We start from the raw sequence: 20,585 nt of genomic DNA on the forward strand, positions 1-20,585 counted from the left end.
ATGAAATAATCTGTATTAAATACTTTTCTAACCCGAAATGTTATCGAGATTTTTGACAAACGCAGCAGGGATGGCGAAACCCAACCCTAACCAGTTTAGCCGTTCTAGTAGTAGTAACACTCATTTTCGTCAACACCAATGCATCAAGTTATTTAGTGTCTACTGAACATGGGTAAGAAAACGTAACAAAGTTCATGTTTTGGCACCAGACATTCATTTTCTGTAAGGTACAGAAGGTGAAAAAGATGAAAAAAAGAAGCTTTGCAGGAAATTATGCTCTCCGGTAGAGAGAGCGCATTGTGACAAAAAAACAACCGCTTTATAAGAATACTTTGAGAACATGTTCATCACATTTTTTTTTTTCGGTACACGAGTTTGAGTGTGTCTGTTACAAACCAAAGTTAGACCCCTCTACATCCGTCACCTTCGCACAGAATTTTCTGGTCATTGCAGAGAGGTGGCCATCATGGGGATGAATAAGAGGATGTCCGTGAATGAATAACATGTTGGTCGTTGTAAAGACATGCCAGTTAGTAGAGATTCTTCTCTACTTGCTTCGCAGTTTTTCACGATAGTGCAAAAATGCCTGTTCCCTCTAAGATTCAAAGCACGAGTTACACCGTGTTGATCTAATATCTGCGTCCGTGATAAACGCTTAGGTGAGGCCATTCAGTTGAAAGATGTGGCAACGGTTTATTTTTCACGTCGAAGTTTGGAACCTTTGTCAAACTTTGAGCTCGTTTTTTTAGTGCATTTAAGGATGACCAAAGCGTCCTTAAGGGAGATGAGGGGGGGAGGGGGTGTTCTTTCTCCTCACCCACGCCTCTCATCCCAAAAAGATGAGTTACCCCGACACAGGACCCTCGACATCCGCTTTATCAACGGCTCAGTGAAGGAAAATTGCTCGATAAGAAGTAAAATATAATTTATAAGAGACCACTTTCACTATTTACAATTCTAATTTTAGAATCACTACGAGAACTAAACCTAATTTAATTTCAATTCATTTCACAGTCACAATTCATTTCTGCCTCGCTCTCACACCAGTGGTAGAGCGGCAATTTTAAAATCATAAAAAATACAGCTGTGTTTGAAACATTTTTACACAACACATAATTCCTGAAGGGCAATAAGTGGACGAAGTCATCTGGTTGTTATACTTATGCTTGTGCTAGAAATTTACACAAATATGAAACAACTCAGTCATGATTTTCATCTACAGAGTGAGAGAGAGTCACGAATGAATAATCACACTAATCTCGCTGTTGTTACTTCGGCCGTCACGAAGCTCGAACGTTGCGTGACAACTCAAATAACGTACGCAAAGGCCACCCTTGTAAGAACATCTGAACCGGATCGCTTCAAATAACGTTAAGTTGAATGGATTCTTGCGAATTGAAACAATTCCTACACCAAAACGAAGCAAAAACCGTCCCGAGCGCGTCGGAAAAGGAATTAAGATTCATTTTTCAAGGCATTTCATCGAGCCAGTGATTCGATCCTAATTATATTCAAAGAAGGTGTATCAGTTCTACGCCTCCTTAGAAAAGACAGCTGCTTTTGACAAGCCAATATAGTGAGCCCTCTCCACAACAGACATGATCGGGACCAGCCCTGACTGTCCATCTTGTACCAGTGTCCGTCCGAGAAAGGTGTTCATATTAGAATCGTGGGTGTATCGGAGGCGTCCGTTGCAGTCAAAAGGCAACCAAGGTATCTTCCTGAAAGAGCTGTCTTCCTCCGAAGGTGGACTGTACTGCCTTCTTTTTCACTTCTCACCTTCATGCGATGTCCTTGATGAATTGTTTATTCTCATGACCCGCATGAGCGTTCATATATTGAAATTAAGGGGAGAACTTCTGCTCTGATCATAGAAGGGTTGATAAGTTTAACCCTCGATCTGGGGTTAGCTATTGAGAGTAACGTTCTTGTGGTGTCTTTTTTTAAGCAATTATCCCCACAATTTCTTTCTTTAAAAATTTCAAAGCTTTGTACAGCGACATTCTCGTGAAAAAATCTTTAAACCTATACTCCACGTTCCTCAGCTACCATTTAACACCTTTTCCAGCGGAGGTGCTTCGTGTTCCTCTGGACGACCAATTTCGTCGAAACTTCGGCGACTCCTTGTCCGATTTCTTTTGCCGTAGAGACATTCCCGACCGTTTAAAGGGCAGAGGAATGGAAACGTTCTTTCCTCCTGTGGCGCCACCAGCTAAAGAACTAAGCGAAGAAGAGAGAGAAGACGAAGGACCGGCTCTTACGTCTTCAGTACTGGAACTAAGCATCAGTGGCTTGATAGAGGCAACAGAACCAGAGCGATGAGTTTTTTCTTCGGTTGTGGGTACGCCGTACACTTCTATAACTGCCTCAAGGAACTTCATGAAGAGTTGGGCGCGATTTGCTTGACCGCTTTGTTCCTGAAAAATCAACGAACAACACAGAGGTTTATGAGAATGATGTATTATTCAGTAAGTGACACAGCCATATTCAGAAAAAAATCCGAGTGCTCCTATCAGGAGTCGAACCTAAACCTTCGATTACTAGTTCGAATGCTCTACCACGGAGCTACAGGAGACTCGTGGGAGCTAAGGCCATTAAACTAGGTTCATGGGACAAACATCCTGCATACTGCTAGGATTGGAATGTCATGTGTGGCATGTGCGCGGTGGAATAAATGTGATTTATGTTACAGTACATGATGAAAACGGAAACTTCACAGTTGCAAAAAACAAAACCAAGTTAGAAATTGGTCCACATGTTTAGATTTTACATTACTTGAGCTTTGACCAATAAAACGGTTAACAGCAGATACAAAGACGTCCAAAAAAATGCGTTTCTAAAGCAACATGGTTTTCTGCAATAACTACTTTTCAATCGTACAACCTTACCTTGAATTTTGTGAACTGGCTGAATCCGGAAAACCCGAACGCTGAAAGACAGGGGAATAACAATGATCACCAAAATACGAATTATTTTTACTCGGAAACTTCGGAAAATGTTCAGAAGTCTTCGGTAACCTTCGTAAGTCAACGGCAATTTTCAGCAACACGAATAACATCACACAATGATTATTTGCGTACTTAAAAAAGTAAGCAATTGGAAAAAAGAAAAAAACAGATAGCAACCTTTGCTTGAATACAAAGATGGATTTCACGCAAGTTGTCGAGACACCATTCCAAAACAACATTAACTTTAAGGACAAATATCGTCCTAAGGATCTCAGCAAGGTCTCTTGCCAAAGAACACAATAATTACCGCAGCAAAACGTGAGTGGTAGCAAAAACAACAGACATTCCCTGATTGCCCGCTCATTACCGTTTTCATCCAGGTCATTAACTCACTTGAGAGGTAGCTGAATTTGATTGCCGGTTCTTGTGCTTGTTTCACTGCACTCATGGAATGTACTATAGTCTGAATCGCTTTCAGCGTGGCTACATCGTCTGAATGGCCAAGCACAATGGAAAGATCCGAATCCAAAAGAGTATAGCTGAAGAGAAGGCAGTGACAGCTATTACTGAAATTATCTTGGAATACTTAAAGGGACTTGTCACCCCAGGCGCATGCGCGCGTTAGTGAGAAACACTTTGAAATCGTTGGCCCAACTTTTTCAAATACCGTCGGAGAGTTCAGGAAGCTGTTTTCACCTGTTTGAATCGCCTTCATATTCGCAAAGTTAGCTGAATTCTTTATTTACAAACGATCTTTAGTACTTGCAGAAGCTGTTTGTTGTGATATTTTTGAAAGCTGTTGCAACGGCGGAAAGCAAAAATCCCGCGACGAGTTGCATGCAAATTAGTCTCAACCGGACTCTACTGCGCATGTGCCTCAGCTGAAATAGTCCCTTTAACAGTAACGCACACATTGGTAAATGTAAAAAAGGACAGTATGCGTAAACGTGGGAACAGTGCCTGAACGACAGAGCACAATGGAAAGATCTCAGGGTATCCTGGAAAGTATAGCTACAAAAAGGCAAAGAAACTTGTCGGTATTGAAATACTTTTGTGATACGTAAAAAAGGACAACCGTAAACATGCTTCTACATCACTGGAACGAGCAAGAACGATGGAAGGACGGTCGGACGTACGAGTAAAAGGTGGTATAGTTCAAGGGATGATAACGAAACTGTCAGCAAAGAAGCACTTGCTATTCCCCCAAAAAGGATGTCTGCACATTTGGTTATAGATTGTAGTCTAAATGACCAATCACAACGAATGGGCGAGATCCGAGACAAACGGATTATCAAAGTTTACAGCGGGGACCTATTAACTTATTATATATCCAATTATATAAAAAATAAAATAAAAGAAGACAACGACGAAAAGTAGCGAACTTACATTACAGGGAAAACTCCAGGGAACACCAAGCTTGCCTCAGCAAGGACTTCGTATAAATACCGCGTTTCAACATCCCCCGTGATGTGTTCGAGCAAAATTGCCTGTGAAGAAAAACATAGATCATTATGAACGTTCACTACATCAACAGTCCAAATGCCAGAACATAATGTTTTCATGTAGCTCAGACGGGAGGGGGGGGGGGGGGGGGGGGGGGGAGACACTGCGTAGAGTGAACACTTGAAAGTATTAGAAAATTTCAAAGGGATTTTCAGCTTTTCATTTTAATACGCCCCTATTAGAACATAAAAATTCAGCTGGAAATTGAGGCCTATAGGAGAGAGAACAACAGAAATGGATAAACTTGTCAGTTCAATTATTATTTTGTGTTCTAGTTCAAATGAAGCCAGGTGCTGAGAAAAGAGGAATACCTCTGCATGTATATTCCGTACATTTTATTGCCATTTTTCAAATTTTTCAAATTTTTGTCCCCGGTAACCAAATGAACAACAAACTTACCAGCGTGGTCAATAAAAGAGCCTGGGTCTGAGTGTCGTTCACAATCCCTGGGTCCAAGAGCATGTTCTGACACTCCGTGGGCCAAATGAAGGCCTGGTCGCTAGGATTACCATCAAGTCCAGGTGAAGATGGAGTAGTAATGACAATGGAGACTTGGGAGTCTAACGAGGTCACACTGCCAGTGGTGCAGCTGCTTTCAAGTTTTCCCGGGTAGGGTAGGGTGGGGCTGTCCAGGTCCTTTCGATCTCCAGGGCGTAGATTGGATCGGACTTCCTCTGACACTGGTATTAAGGCTGCAATGAAGGATCACAAACGCCGTGGTGTACTGGTTAGTACGTCAAGCACTCGATATAAACGTTGGAGGGTTGGTCAAATGCTACCTGAGAGGGGGTTATCCGGCATTTTCTGGGCCCAGATTGCTGGTTGTAAGTGGAGGGGTTTCATTACGATTTTCAACTGAGAGGTAAGACATTTGTTTAGCCCCAGGCTAAGTAGCCATGAGTCGTGATTTTCCACTATTATTACGAGACGAGAACTCTATTAAGGCCAGAATTTAGTTTTAATTCGTCGCGAAATGTGGCTACGAAGCCACCCAGCAAAAATGACGTGAAAATAATATACGGCTGGAATTTACTTCGAATCGCCGTTTCATTCCCGGCCGGGAAACGTGATTTGGACCCATAGCACTCTCACCTGAGGATCGTCCCTTAACAACAGGCTCAAGGGGCCAATACTTTGTATACATCTAAACTTAAGAGAAAGTCACGATATCCGAACCTAGTTTCCTCTATGGCGTTGTTTCTTGAGGAAAGGAAAAAAAACCCTCTAGAATAAGGTAAAAGGGAAGGATAAGTCACAGCTCTAGGTTGACCGCGAGCAGTCTCTCTTTTGATCGAAAATCCACGGTGAAGAACGCAAAAAACTGAGCGAGCACAATATCGGAGGGGCGAGCAGCGAAGCCGCGAGTAGCGCGGGCGCCTGCTCGCAGTCTAACGTCTAGGTGACCCATACAAGCAAGAGCTTGACAGAGTTCCTGTAGCATGAAGCAAATGGGAGTTAATATTACTACTACTCTCTGAATTGAATGCTAGTCCATCACAGGGTTTAGTACCCCCAATAATTTCCCGCCGGCAGAAAGACACGATGTGAAGTTGTCTAAGGTAACAACACGCCAATGCAGAAGTACTACTTTACTTACTAGCAACTTTTCAAGCAGAGGGACAGGAAAAGTTTGTCGTTGAACTTACCAGCCAAATATGCAAGATTTTCTTTGTTGACCACAAAGGAGCCACGGCTGCAAAAGAAGTTATGACACGCATGTGAGATATTTGTATTCAACTGACTTGTCTCATGTGGTTTAAAGTTACCATAGTTACCTGGTTTTACGTTTGCTTGTGATGTTATACATCAAGTTCAGGATACGAATAGCTCGTGCGGACGAGGTGGCCTGGGAATGATACACACCTGGAAAGACATTTAAATGAAGGTGAATGAAATTTAACAAATACAGTGGAACCTCTCTACAATGGCTACCATCGGACAGAATGTTCCGGTTGATCTAGAGCTATAGAGCTAATAATATAATATATCTGGATCATTGTGTAATGCAATTCCAGGGATCTGATTGGATTAGCGGCCATGGTACATTTAACAATTATTTCACGAGCACGCGTTGTTCAACCACAATTATAAGATTTACCAAATTAATGACGAAATAAAAAAACAGCTTACCTTTTACAAGGTGCACCATGAGTGCAAAGTGGAAATTGTTGGAGAAGTGAAGTCCGACGAAATGATCCATTTGTTTACAGTGAAACTCTAGGAGTGGTTCTTTGCGTACCGCCAGCAGTACTTTGTCCACTGGCTGGAAAACAAGAATATAAATATTTTAAAAAAGGGCTGAATGTAAAGTAGGGCAAGCCAGAAGCTGGCCAATGTTAGTCAGCAGTTTGACAGGGGAGGGTTCACGGGACACTCAAATCTCGGGCACAAACATAAAATACAATAAGACTGTTTATTAACCACATTGCAGTTAGCTATAACAGAATTAAAGGGTCACATACATGTTACATACATGATAATGAGTCCATGGACTGTGAGGGTAAGCAGTTTTGAGTTGTTTTATGCTGTTACCTTAGAGTGTTCCTATTTGTTTTTATTATTGTACAACCCAACGCGTTTTGAAGTGCAAAATTTCTTCCATAAGTTTCCCCCCAAAACAAGCCTCCTAGAGTTCCTACCCAACCCCTCCTGCCCCCCTCCACCCACCCAAACTAAAAAGTGCTTTTAATGAATATAAGCTCGGCCCTTCGGAATTTACGGCACATTAAAACATTTCGAACGGAACAAAAGTTGTTGTAAACGCTTTTTTCTGTAAAATTCAACAAAACCCTCCTACCTGTGATTCAAATGCACCATGTGTTTCGAGTGTTATGAGGGTCTGTTCCAGAAGCGCCAGGCCACAAGGATACAGCGAAACCTCTGACAACTAAGAAATAACGACATGACATGCACTCAGAACACATTATGAACAACATTCACCCAAACAGTTTCAATTTTGTTTTCAATTTACCTGAAGCATAGCGATGGCAATCCAGAAAAAAGCTTTATGAAACTTTGAATCCTAAAAAAAGTAAACGGTGAAATGTGATTAAGACATGTTTTAGAATGACTCAGTAAGTTGGTATGTCAGAGAGCCCAATAGGTATTCTGTAACAACCAGTCAGTCATTTCTCGTGATTAATCAGTCAGCCAGACAGTCAGCCAGCAAGCCAACCAGTCAGTCAGTCAGTTAGTCATTTTTCAGCCAGTCAGTCAGACAGTCAGTCAGCCAACCGGCCGGTCAATCAGTCATTCAGTTAATAATTTTTTTTTAATTAATCAGTCAGTCAGCTGGTCTGTTAGTCATTTTTTCGTAATTAATCAGTCAATAGGTCGGTCGGTCGGTCGGTCGGTCAGTCAGTCAGTCAGTCGGTTAGTCAATCAATCAGTCATCCAAGGCTACCAGAAGATTTTGCAAACATTTTATCAAAGAGAAATTTTCGATGGCACTTATTCTCACCTTGTTGAGAATAACCTGAAGTCTTGAGAGGCACAGGAAAGCAGCTTCCATCAACACAAGATCATTGTAAGAATTCAAGGCCTGCAGAGAGAAACCATTGGTATTTCAATACAATCAATGCAAACGTCCTTAACAAACAGTTATAGTTTGACATCTACTAATTAATCTGCGTGAAAAGGTCTCAGACTTCTGCACGTAAGCTGCCAACTAATCGATCGCCTGTACAGGTAGGTATAGGTACGTGGGTTTGGTTGTTATTCGTGCGCGCGAAGTGTGTGCTTCTCCCACGTTCCACCCGCTTCGCGGATGTCAGATCCCAGAGCTCCCTTCCCCTTTCTAGCACCTGCCGCGCATGCTAGATCATGGTGTTGATCAAGAAGCTTAACGGATCAACAGAGATGATTGACAATCATTGCAAACGTCAATCGCTTTATGCAAACGAAAGCTGCAACCAGTGACAATATGTCCTTACACTTTCGCTTTGAACGCGTCTCCATCCCTTTCCCACCATTCAATACTGTTTAGAACCTAAACGCGCTGCAAAAGATGTCGCATTCCTTGTGTTATCCAACATAGCACAGGGGAAAGGGGGGGGGGGGAGTGGTCGAACGAATTATGACACTCGTTGTGGCTCTTTTCATTCCAACGATTCATGAGGTGTAAAAAAAAAATGTATCGTAAAGAAAAACTGCCCGAAAAAAGGTTGAAAGGAGTGTGCTGCCCGGACAGTTTGCACTACGCTTTTACTATGGAAAAGCAAACCCTCACCATTATCAGTACTTGCAAGACTTTCTGTATAAGTCTATCATATGCTTCTTTGCAAATGCAACCAAGAACTACAATGGAACGAGGCTGAAGGGCCGGATTGAAGTCAAAAGCGAACCTACGGAGGAAGAGAAAAGAATAGAATAGAAGGTTTCCATGGCTAAATAAAGTAAGAAAAAAAACCAAGGAACAAAAACTGTAGCCGTTTTCAAATGAAAGTGGTTCAACTTTAACAGAGGATCGGAAGATAACGCAAAAATAGCGTGACGCGAGCGGTACAACGCTTGCCGGGAAAACGTACATAATGTACACCAAGTTGAAATAGACCATTTCCGAGTCATTATGAAAGCGAGGCTAAGTACAAAGTTTTTGTTATGACAATTAGTTGTCATTCATATGCAAACAAAATTAATTTTCATATGAAAAGTTTCGCACTTAGCCTCGTTTTCATAGTGAGGTTCACAGCAACTCGGAAATGGCCTATTGGTTTTGTTTTTGTTTCTAAACGATATGATTGTTTTTATTACTGACAGCACAATTCACGCGATTATTGAATTAATTATAGATCTTAACAATACATAATACAAAACCAAACTAAACAAAATTAGAATGGTGTATTATTCAGTAAGTGAACAGGCATACTCGGAAAAAGGAATGTATGCTAGCAACACCCAATAGCACAAACGCCGAAAAACAGAAGAGGTAGCGTGGCCGAGTGGTCTAAGGCGCTGGTTTTAGGCACCAGTCATTTCAATGGCGCGGGTTCGAATCCCACCGCTGCCAAACATTTTTTTTGTTTTGACGAGTTGGATTAACTGTTTTCAATTTTCACGATTGCCCTTTTCTATTATTTACGGGTCAGCAATTTCAAGCTGAATTGTATGTAAAAAAATAAATGACTCGTACTTACTTTGACGCTAGCTCTGTCCATTTCTTGAGCCATGTGCACTCTGGCAAATCAGTCATGCAGCTCTGCATTAAAGGAAAAATAAATTTGAAAGAATACTTGCAAGATTCTACTTCTTAAAAAGATAACTACCTCGGTGTAAGTCATCACCTCAATAGCTTTAATTGGAATGGTCAGACTTTAGGATTTTAGCCACAGACTCAAAAGTTTAAACTACCTTAGGAAAGTACTGCTCAGTAGCTTTCATTTGAATGGCCACACTTTACGATTTCATCCACAGACTCAAATGCTACAACTACCTTGTGTAGTATAATAAACAGCACCACAGGAAAGTACTGCTCAGAGGCTTGTATTTAAACAGTGAAACAACAGACCCTTCCACGGTTTTTAAATTTTTGACAAGGACCAGCTGGCGACATTACATCGACACCGCTGGAAAGAACGCCTTAAAATAAGTAAACTTGCCAAGTTTGAAAGTGGTATGTTAGAAGCGAGCGAAGATACAGCTCTGCAAAGTCGCAAAATGTAACAGACGTTTGTATGGTGGGGCGCACAAACTTGGGCACAAACGGTGAAAGTAAAATGGCGAAAGGAGTGAGGACTGTACCTACCTCCATTATCTCCAACAGTAGGTCAGTGACTGTCTCCATTGCAGTCATGCTCATTGCGTCTCCATCACAGTCCCTCAGTGTGTACCTGCCTTGGTAGGTTGCTTTGAAAGCTTTAACAGCCGGGGTCTTCACCTTAGATATGCCTTCAAAATAAATGGCCACAGTTGAAAGGTTCAAGAGGATAAGGCAGAAACTCGTAGGAATTGTTGTCTTCTTTTTAATTGTGAACAATGCCTTAACCCCTTAAGCCCTAACAATGATCAGCATCAAATTTCTCCTTGTCATATCAATGCTTATTCAACCCTTGACGTCATGAGAATAAAGGATATGATCATCCAAGGTGAATTTTCTTGATATTTTAATAACTTCTCGCCAGTACTTTTATAAGAAAAGGAAGGGGGACGAAATCCCAAATGGACCAACACTTGACCAGGAAGGTTATTCTTTCTGTGAAATTTGCCAACAATGACGACCTCCAAAACCAAGGAAAAAATTCGTATTGCGGAAATAAAATATTTTTCAAAAGAATCCGAAATACTTTTGTTTCTCAGTAGCAAAACATGTCTCGGAAACGGAGATACATGTTTCCGCAAAAATGTTACTTCCTTTAAAAGGGCGTTTACACTTCACATGACCAGGATTAAACCATATGATCGTAGGATGACGGTCAAGTTTTCACGTTAGGGAGGTAAAAGATCCAAAAAGAAGGTAACACACCTCGGGTGTATCCGCTCATTGTATATAATAAAGAGCTGCTATTGCAAAATATTCTGGTATCTTAAGCCCCGCATCATACATACAAGAACAGAAAACAGTTGGATCCGTAGCCTTTTCTTACTTACCAAAGAGAAGATAAAACTTGGGTGACGAGAGTTCTGCGAGTCGCAAACGAAGCAGTCTGTGGGTTTCATCTGAGGGATAGAGGGTTGAGTAGTAAATACACTAAATGCAATTTACACATGAGCCTCTGGCACAGCGCACATAATGTAAGTCGGGTTTAGTTTGTTGTTCCAGCTGGCGTTACGTTTCTACGACCCCCTTAGTTTTTTTGGTGAGATTGAGGCAGAAAACGTACTTTTTTTTTTGCTTATTTGTTTTAGACAAACGCTTCTAATGAGAGAACCTATAATCAAAGTTAACTGCAAGATTTCGGACATTCTCCGACACTTGACATTTGCAAAAGTCCGAATTCCATTATTGGTAGCTTGTTTTATTTTCTTAGGGGCAACACTCTGTGAGAAGTTTGTGTGCCAATCCATCTTCAGTAACTTCACGAAAAGCCTGAAGATGAACCAATTTTCGATGACTGAACAAACCCTCCGGGGTTGTCAATTGGTCAGAGCGTTATTCTAACGTAATGGATCAAACTCTCACCACTAAACTTTATGCAAGAACAGGTGCACAGTGACTGGATGATGTTGATTACCAGCCCATGTATAGAGGCACGGATAGTGGGCGGACCAGTTGACACCAGAAGGGAGACGAGATGAAACAAGTACGGAATGTGGCTAGCAACTGAAACAAAGCATTCTCATTAGTTATAAATTTTCACCGGGAGCCCCCACTCCCAAACGCCCCCGGAGGCGGAAAGGAGCGAGAGCTCAGGCACAAAAGTGAGCCATCCCTGCGGGCAGGAGGGTGGGGTGACAACCTCATATCTTGTGTCCATTTTAACGAAGACAGGAATAAACAGGATAAAACAGGTCTATCTATTCTAAACTTGTAAATATTATGCACAACCGGTTCCCCTGAGGATCCACAGATGCGCGGGAATTTGAATACACAGGTCTCATAGGAATAGGGGGCGTTTGTGCGTTGCGGCCCCCAGCGAGAATAGTAATTGCATAGCCTTTATAGGAACTATATGGTGATCATTACTCAATTTTACTGAGAAACTGAAAACAGCAAGCGGCAAATGAATGATAGACATGGTCATGTGGTTATTTCGCCGTTTGCCGTAAATGTGATTCTAAATCACGCTAATGTTACAGCTGAGTGCATTCGCCACATAGTAGGTATTCTATTATGGATATTCTACTGTAATATCTTACCATCAAGGCAGTCATTAAAGGAAAGCATAAGAAGATATCTTGTGAGGATGGCAATGTCGTCCCACATGAGGTGCTGTTCCAAACGAACAGTTGGAGAAATGAAGGTTTTACTGATGAGCTGGAAGAGAAAAAAGACAAATGAAGCGAAGGTAGTGAAATTAAGGGCACAAACAGGAGTATGGCATGGTCACTACGCATTCTTGGTTCCATTGAGAAAACGTGTACAGTTTTTAATGACCAGTCTGTCATCATAGATTTATGGAAACTAGAAAGTCTTCTAAAATTTCTTTCACAAAATTAATGAACAAAATAGAAATTTGGATTTTCCAGTTGTGATTAACAGTTTTTGACCAACCCTTATCGAAGCATAGCCAGTGTCTTGTTTATTTCAAAAGAGCTGTTTATTTCATACTAGCAATAGGCCATTTCCGAGATGCTTTGAACCTAATTTTGAAAGCGAGGCTATGTGCTTAGTTTTTATTATAAAATCAGTTTTTATCCATATGCAAACAAACCTAATTTTCATATGAAAAGTTTTGCGCTCAGCCTCGATTTCATAATGAGGTTCAAAGCAACTCGAAAATGGCCAATTGCGTCCTATGTTTTGGAAAAGAGAGCAAAAGTAACTAATTTCCACGTCTTACCGAATCTAATCTTCCGATGACCTTCCGTGAGACAACCTGTACGTTTGCGGACGCCAAAGCAACAGCCGTGTCAGCCATTACTTCTGCCTTTACAGAACCCAAACCTCCCGTGGCACTGGCCTGAAAAGAGAGCTTAGCTTACACATGGAAACAAACCAACAGAAAAAAAATTTGACGGTGACCTCTGATGGAGTGCGATTCCCCTAAGGAGATTTAGGAAGGGTGGGGGAGATACCCCTAGTTGGTTTATGCTACCAAGTCCTTATAAGTACGTAGAGTGGGGCCAGTAACCTGTGTAAACATATACCTGGATATGAGGGCATGGTTACCCCTAAGAATTTAAGGAGATGCAATGTTTTCTAAACCACCGTCAAGGATTGGAATAATTAACAGCATGCCCTCGAGGAAGGAACAGTGGGTTTAACGGAATATCAGGCGATGAGTCTATATGCAGCTTCTACGAACCATGAAATGATACACAGCTAATTTTTCACACACCTAAATTCACACCATACCAACAAAACAAGAGTAGGGATGCGCGTCTTCAGCATTGCCACACCAAAAAAACATTAGCAAGAATTACAAGCAACAAAAACGTCCGTTGGGAGAGGAGAGAGACTGCATGACGAGATGAAACAAAGGTCTATGTGAAACATACATGGAACTTGATAATACCTTGATGAAGCAGTCGAGAACTGTGTCTAATAACTCGGTGACTTTTCCCACATTTCCCCAGATAGTGGCTTGAACTGAAGGATACATGGCCTGCGACAAAATAACAACTTCGTAGGTTAGAAAGTATCATGCATGATGGGAACAACTTGCGGACACGTTCTATTAAAACGGGCACATTGAAGTAAAAATTTGAAGTGTGATCGCTCAAACTCAGGACTTACCCCTTTCTCTTTTACAGTCAGATTGATCAGTTCTTCTAGAATGCGAGTCATTTTCACCTTCTGCGGATCATCGGCAGGGTACCTACAGAACCTGAAAACCAATTGATCATTTGAAAAGTGCTGTTGACCACCACATTAGTCCATCTTTCACAGATCAAACCACAAAAATATTCCTTGTTCTTGTAAATCAAGCATTTGAGATAATCTTGGAAATGCAGAAACATATGATCGACAAAGAAAAGCTCCAAGGCTACTTGTATTAACTCGGAGAGTCTCAGATAAATGCTTTATGGTATCAGAGTTTCGTGTGGACATAGGGTATGTAAGAACAACGAATCTACTTGAAAAGCAGAATATCAAAATCATGAGACACAAAATTGACCAAGAATATTATGTGTGATATAAGCAGTTCATAAAAAAAGTTCATCATTGTGCCTATAACCAACCTTGCAAGGTTTGGTAGCCAGGGAGCCATGTACTCCAAACACAAATGCTTCAGTTCATAATCTGACTTCACAAATCCTGCGATGCACTCTTCCAGGAACTGAAATAAAAAAATAAAAAAATAAAAAACCAAGGAAATCAGCCATATCCAAGGAAGACAACCAAATAGAAAAAGCTTTCATCAAAAACAAAATGACGATAAAAGTAAAACTGAGCTGAATGTACCATCTTATTATCGATTAGTTAATCCTTCTTGTTTTTCTATGACGTCGTATGAATCATCCACTGATATAGCAGTTTTCGATTGAGTCTCGAAGGTAATTTCGCGTTTGCTTTGGCCTTGCGTTACTGCACTCTGTGACTGGTTGGCATAGTCACGGATCTCGCCATTTCCTTAACCAATGAGAAGCCAAACTAAGACTAATCGTCACTGGTTACATGTATTTGCCTCGAATTCTGATTGGCTTATTGCATTGTTTACGCCTGTTGTGATTGGCCAGCTGTTGGCCAGAGTAATCACTTTCGATTTTACTTTACGACACTGAACTGAAAACCACTCTATTCGAACTCTATGGCAGGTATGGTAGTTATTACAACAGCTTATCGGAAAGTTTAAAAATATTTCAAGTACGCTTTTTATGACAATGTGAAGTTGGCGTCAATGGAGTTTTCATAAAAAAAATCTCCTGATCAATCCCCTAAAAGTAACCTCCCTTTTGACACTAAGTGGAGTCTCAAACAACTTGCGAGTAGTCTAACTTAGTAAGGTTTCCGCGCAAGTCTAATCGCGGCCAAGCTGCTATTTACGAACGTAAAAACTGGCGCGAAGAAAGCGAGCCAAACACGACGTACCTATACCGTATTCCTCTCACTGCTTACTTAGCTGGCCGGCTCGCAAATCTCAGCTCAACCGATTAGACACTTGACGACGTGAAAACCCTACCAAGTTTCACGCCACACTCAAATACTCCGTTTAGACCTCTTATAAGCGTGATCATCATCATCTTTATTATTCTATGACTAACAAAAGATCTTGAATTTTTCTCTCCCTAACCTCAAGAGTAAGCTGCGGTTCTCTTGCTGCGAGTTTTTCACTGATTCCAACAATAAACAGCGTGTTGTTTGCTGGGATGCACAGCCCTGAAGAAAAAAATGCCATAGCATGAACTTTAGACGACAATAATACAAGCATTACTCACAGATTTAAATGATGTGGGTTGTTTGCACAGATAATGAAAAATTCTCAAAATATGATGATGGAATCTTCCGTTTCAAAATGTTTTCAAAATGGTTCATTACAAGCTCGTTTAAGCATGATGAGCTGACCTGTTCCTTCCAACAGCCTTTCCTCAATCTTCAGGTTAAACGACTTGGTCACTGAACACAGCAGATTGTAGGCCGCTAGTCGAAGACTGGGGTCCGAAGTGCCAAGGTTCAGCAAAGCCTACAAGGAAAACAATAAGCAATCGTACATCTCCGAGAGACAAAACAGGTTCTTTCAACCACGGAGATTTACCCCAAAGGGTCTTATTTACCACGCCAGAATTTTTGACATACTTGCGAGTGTTCACGCCTTGTTTGTTTGGACAACAAACTACCTCGATCACAATTCAACATAAGTTACATGTTTTCTTCGTTACGGCCATGTTTCTGGATCTAAAGAGCTAGAAGATTTCGCGCTTTCGAAATGTTCTCCAAAATGAAGACCTTTGTAAAACAGTGTTGAAAAGTAATAGACACTAGTCTTTTTGTTTTTCCTTAGAGTTGACAAAATAGACAAAAAAAAACCGTTTTGCAGACCAAACTTAAACCACCGATGCATCACGAAGGAGTCGTGATTTCTTGCCCCTAGCAATCATAAACTTTCTGAGTACTTCGTTGAAATCTCTTTCAAAACGCCTCTTGCTATATCAACTGAATCAGTTTTTTTTACCATGTTGAGTAAAGTTCCAGGTACGTCTTTGGGCTTAATCTTTTTACTTCCAGCTGTAGACGAATCCTGCAAGAAAAGCAACAAAAGAAAACGTTTGTAGTGCACGGGAAAGTAGTAGCTTATGAGCGGCAACAAGATAATGGCCTGGCTCCCATGAATCGCCCACAGCTCAGTGGTAGAGCATCCGTACTAGTAGACGGAAGGTCATAGGTTCGACTCCTGCTGGGAGAACTCAGATCTCAGTTTACGATTGTACCTGTGACATTGACTATTGCCACGGGTGATTATTGTTCTTTGGGGACAGTTTGGAATAAAATGACTCAGATAAGCACGGTGCGTACTAATAAGGAAGTATTTTTGCGTGGTTTATGACTATGCGGGAAAAGCAGATCTTGGTAAGGGCTATTGAAATCCAAAAAGAACATTGGGAGTAACCACGCATTTTTTGAGATAATTTAGCAACAATTATTCTAAAAAACAGTAAAATGCAAAGCAATGTATGGCGTTTTTTTTTTCAAATTGAAGCTTTATTATCTCAGAAAAAATGCATGGTTGCCCCTCATTTTCTTTTTGGATACCAAGAGCAGTTGCTAAATTCTGCTTTCTTCGCATAGTTTTAAACCGTGCAAAAATATCCCTGTATTAGTAGGCACCACCCATAGGAAACCCGAGTATCTTGAGATGCGCAGAATGTATGCGCAGTAACAAAAGTAGGCACCGTCCTTGAGTAATTTTGCTAAAATGGCTTAACATTTGGTTCCTTCGAAGTTTTCAGGCAACGTTTGGTTAACATTGCGAAGCCGTATGAGCTTCGGTAATCTTCGGAACTCTTCAGTCAACCCTAAGAAGGCTGAACGTTTAGCGAGGGTTTAAGTAAAAGGGAAAAAAAAACACGTACAGGCTGTGAGAGCTGCCATCTTGTCTTCACATGTGTAACGGCTTGTACGATCTGTTCGCTTTCATTGCTCGTCAAAAGTATCCCTGGACCAACATTTACAAGTTTTAGGAGACAAAGGTTCTCATCCTCCATTGTGGCCTGAAAGAAAAACGAAAAAAAAAAATTACACATAGACGCCGTAAGCTAGCAAAGTAAGCTGGCTCTCCCTTCCTTAGCAATACTTATGCTGTAAAACCTATTTAACACCGGACGGAGAGAAAAGAGACGAAACCAGATATACGCATTACAGAGGATAGTGTAAGAATTTTGTCAAGTTGTCTAAGGTTGCCTGACATAGAGAGGTTATAGAGGCCGGCCGAAGGCCGTATTCTACTATTCAGATACTTCAATAGTATAAAAATCAAAGTCGGTGCAAATGGGTTGCTACCCCTAAGGATCTCTCCAACTAGTGTAGCGATAATAAATTACCCGCTCCCTGGAATGAACACCACGGCCACCGATGCCAACCGTTCCCATATCGCGACTCACTCTCCCTTTCTTTACGCGATCTGTGCCTGGTGTATACGTCCACGGGCTTTTTTGAAAATATTTTGGTTTCTTCGTGTTAGTTTTCGCCTCCTTACGTAGTCAGTTGCCCTCGTATTTTTCCGACAGACTGAGCGAAAAAAGTTCATCCGCTCCGCCAGCGACATTCTGTGTCGTTCATGATGACCACGTCGGTCATTTAGGTCGACCCACAATGGGTAAAGCTCGACCGTTGGGTCAAACGTCGCAATACACATTATCGTACAATTTTTTAATTTATTCATTAAATTCGATTCATGAAAAGATCGACGTTTGTCCCACAGTCGATCCTCACACGTTGGTCGATTCAAATTGTGTCGGACGAACTCAACTGAGTCAAACGTTGACCTTATCACAAACTTAATTCGCTAACTTTAGTTCGTCTCATGTGAAGTTGGACATTTGACCAGAGCCTTAAGTACTATAACCTAAATTGAACATACCCCTTTGACTTCTGAAGCATAGTACACATCATTCAGGATACTGGAATATCCCAACACTCTATGCCTCTCTGGAGTTGTGATTTGAACTGACGTGGGACCAACCTACCGACAAACAAGAACAGTCAAAATTTGCATTGAAGCCTCCTAAAACTAAGAATATAATCTCTATTTCCCGTCCCCTCCAAACAAAGTTCCAGAAAATTAAAATAATAAAAGAAACATCCTTCCTTAAAATTGGAAATATTGGCACTTCCATACATAAACCCACCAACGTCGCCACCCTCCCCTCCCACCCCAAAATGTAAAACGAAAACATCCTTCCGATAAGAGCTTCCAAATATGAACCGATGGACTGTTAGAGGATTAGCGATTTTAACACTTTACGCCCCAATATCAACATACATAATCTCCTCACTGTTCACTTTATTCTTCTTATGGAACTAGTTAGGAGAATTTGTTAAGTCATCCAGACCTTTTGTCTTTGGTGATCATTTCCTTTTAACTCATAAGCTGAATACTTGATCAGGGCGTGAGATTTTGAGGAGGAATCAAAATTCTACGATAATGGCTTGAAAAAAGGGAATAAAAAAATGCGGGTTTTCCGCTCTGTTTTGTTTTTGTAAAGTGAGCGATTCAAAGTACATGGGTAAGTCTACAGCAATCTAAGATCGGCAAAAGTTAGAAAATACGGTTGCCTACCTTGACAAGAACACTACTTTTCGTTGACACCCTAAAAGCTGGAAAAACCTGTTGTAAGAAAAAAAAAACGGTGTCAAATTTAACGACGGGCGTATTTCAGAACTCAACAAGTGACTGAGGAATGACAATATTCACATAATGTTTACCGTCAAGTCTTCCTCGAGGGACAAAGTAGAACTTGGTAACTTGAGTTCACCAGGGCTGATGTATTCATGCAACTTACTCAATGACTCGCAAACACGCACCACTGAACGGCCCTGTGTAACGGAAAAAAACAAAACAGCTTGCTACGTTATACAGATGTAAGTCATACTTTAGTTTTGGTCTCTGTTGTTTCATTTTAAGCAGTTAATCGGAACTGATTAAAAAAGAAGTTTTGCCCTTAAAGGGCATTCCTGTGGGTGTGAAATAGAAGTTAAGACGTTGTTCAGTCGTAGAAAGTCGATGACGCAAGCGTACTCTGAAAAAAAATTCATAATATCACCACAGCAATATTGCTTTCTAGTTCAGTGAACATGAATTGTTCGGAAAACTAAGCCAATTTTATCAGTAAGGGTCGTTTTCCGTGAGGAAACCTAAAACCATTTATAAAAGAAAACGTAGGCCAGTTCTTCTAATCCCCAAACACGATATCCTCCCACGCAGTCGTTTGTGGGAAGGAGGTAATACAAGTCTCCTAAAAACGACTGCATGGGAGGCTTCAAACTCGAGCGCGCTTTGCATTCTTCATTCTTACTAATGAAAGAGAACCTCCCTGAGTACAGTGCATAATCTACTTCGTTCTCTAAATTCCAACAACACTATAACTAACTACCTCACGCTGCCTTCTCTGCTACTCTCTTTCTTCTGTCCGCAGACAGAATAAAGTTTGTCGAGCTACCTTTAGAGGGGCCAAATGTCGCTCGTTGTACTTCGCATACTGTCTTAAGGAGCTGCTGCAGTTGTACAAGTAGACCGCCGTTAGATTCTTCACAGCATCGTCAGGTGCGACTGTTAAGAGCTTATGGACCGTGTTTGGCTGTAACAAAATATTAACATGACTTTGAGGGACAACAGCAACACCAATGAGATGGTAAGAAATCGCTTCATTAATACAGCTTAATTTTGTTGTCAGTACTTAGGTCAACTAGTCAACTTGTAATGGCTCGTACATCGGTCAGAAAAGTCAGCTACATATACACAATTTTATTTGATCGTACAACAGACTTCATGCATGAAATTTACTGGCTATGAATTATTCCCCACCCCCCCCCCCCGGGGCCCCCTGAAAGAGGGACAAATAAAGAGAACATGGTGTCCACTCATGCTACATGGCAGAACCACAAGGGAGGGTGGGGGATGGGGGAGGAGGGAGCTAAGATATGTAGCCTAGAGCTGGAAGTCCACACAATACCACAATACAATAAAAACATTTAAGCTCCAATATCAACACGCATAATCTCCTAACTGTTCTCTACTTGTTTCTTATGGTTCTATTGGGAGAATTTGTGTAAACATCACGACATTTCATCTTCGGTGATATTTTCCTTTATCCCCGTGACCTGTGTATTTGATTAAGCAGTGAAATTATTGTGAGAAGAAAACAGATGCTCTTCGCTACTGGGAATTTCCCCTTTTTGCAAACCAAAATGACAATAAGTCTATACACAACTTAACCAAAGTAGGAAAACATCCTACTTAGAATTTTAGACCACAATGATTAAAACTTGTGTCCCTTATAAAAAGGCCGCACATGTCGGCCTGAGGCTTAAAGTCGGCACACATCAAGGGGCAATTTGCCTGGGAATAGTTCCCGTCCCATCGTACGAACTACCTATTG

At 41.1% G+C, this 20,585-nt stretch overlaps 1 protein-coding gene and 1 non-coding gene across 2 annotated transcripts in view; one reads left to right on the forward strand and one right to left on the reverse strand.

Annotated features, from left to right (window-relative positions):
* Positions 1 to 908: 908 nt before the first annotated feature.
* LOC146476459 (neurofibromin-like) overlaps positions 909 to 20,585 on the reverse strand; it is a 71,284-nt gene continuing 51,607 nt past the window's right edge. The window contains exons 47-75 of the mRNA XM_085114333.1: positions 19,647 to 19,784; positions 18,913 to 19,023; positions 18,767 to 18,814; positions 18,068 to 18,169; positions 17,061 to 17,198; positions 16,163 to 16,228; positions 15,556 to 15,673; positions 15,284 to 15,369; positions 14,232 to 14,329; positions 13,786 to 13,876; positions 13,565 to 13,654; positions 12,890 to 13,009; positions 12,246 to 12,363; positions 11,569 to 11,709; positions 11,037 to 11,105; positions 10,195 to 10,337; positions 9,587 to 9,648; positions 8,680 to 8,794; positions 7,912 to 7,992; positions 7,423 to 7,473; positions 7,249 to 7,338; positions 6,582 to 6,714; positions 6,227 to 6,314; positions 6,098 to 6,144; positions 4,851 to 5,143; positions 4,335 to 4,435; positions 3,342 to 3,487; positions 2,889 to 2,929; positions 909 to 2,417 (exon numbers count right to left, since the gene is read on the reverse strand). Of these exons, the coding sequence (XP_084970459.1) occupies positions 2,046 to 2,417; positions 2,889 to 2,929; positions 3,342 to 3,487; positions 4,335 to 4,435; positions 4,851 to 5,143; positions 6,098 to 6,144; positions 6,227 to 6,314; positions 6,582 to 6,714; positions 7,249 to 7,338; positions 7,423 to 7,473; positions 7,912 to 7,992; positions 8,680 to 8,794; positions 9,587 to 9,648; positions 10,195 to 10,337; positions 11,037 to 11,105; positions 11,569 to 11,709; positions 12,246 to 12,363; positions 12,890 to 13,009; positions 13,565 to 13,654; positions 13,786 to 13,876; positions 14,232 to 14,329; positions 15,284 to 15,369; positions 15,556 to 15,673; positions 16,163 to 16,228; positions 17,061 to 17,198; positions 18,068 to 18,169; positions 18,767 to 18,814; positions 18,913 to 19,023; positions 19,647 to 19,784 (3,297 nt within the window). The 3' untranslated portion in view covers positions 909 to 2,045. The remainder of the gene's footprint in view (positions 2,418 to 2,888; positions 2,930 to 3,341; positions 3,488 to 4,334; positions 4,436 to 4,850; positions 5,144 to 6,097; positions 6,145 to 6,226; positions 6,315 to 6,581; positions 6,715 to 7,248; positions 7,339 to 7,422; positions 7,474 to 7,911; positions 7,993 to 8,679; positions 8,795 to 9,586; positions 9,649 to 10,194; positions 10,338 to 11,036; positions 11,106 to 11,568; positions 11,710 to 12,245; positions 12,364 to 12,889; positions 13,010 to 13,564; positions 13,655 to 13,785; positions 13,877 to 14,231; positions 14,330 to 15,283; positions 15,370 to 15,555; positions 15,674 to 16,162; positions 16,229 to 17,060; positions 17,199 to 18,067; positions 18,170 to 18,766; positions 18,815 to 18,912; positions 19,024 to 19,646; positions 19,785 to 20,585) is intronic.
* Positions 9,378 to 9,459, forward strand: Trnal-uag (transfer RNA leucine (anticodon UAG)). The gene has a single exon. It is a non-coding gene; the product is annotated as a tRNA-Leu (tRNA).

The sequence above is a fragment of the Pavona decussata genome, unplaced genomic scaffold, assembly GCF_977016875.1.
Source record: "Pavona decussata unplaced genomic scaffold, jaPavDecu1.1 SCAFFOLD_76, whole genome shotgun sequence".
NCBI classification, from domain to species: domain Eukaryota; kingdom Metazoa; phylum Cnidaria; class Anthozoa; order Scleractinia; family Agariciidae; genus Pavona; species Pavona decussata.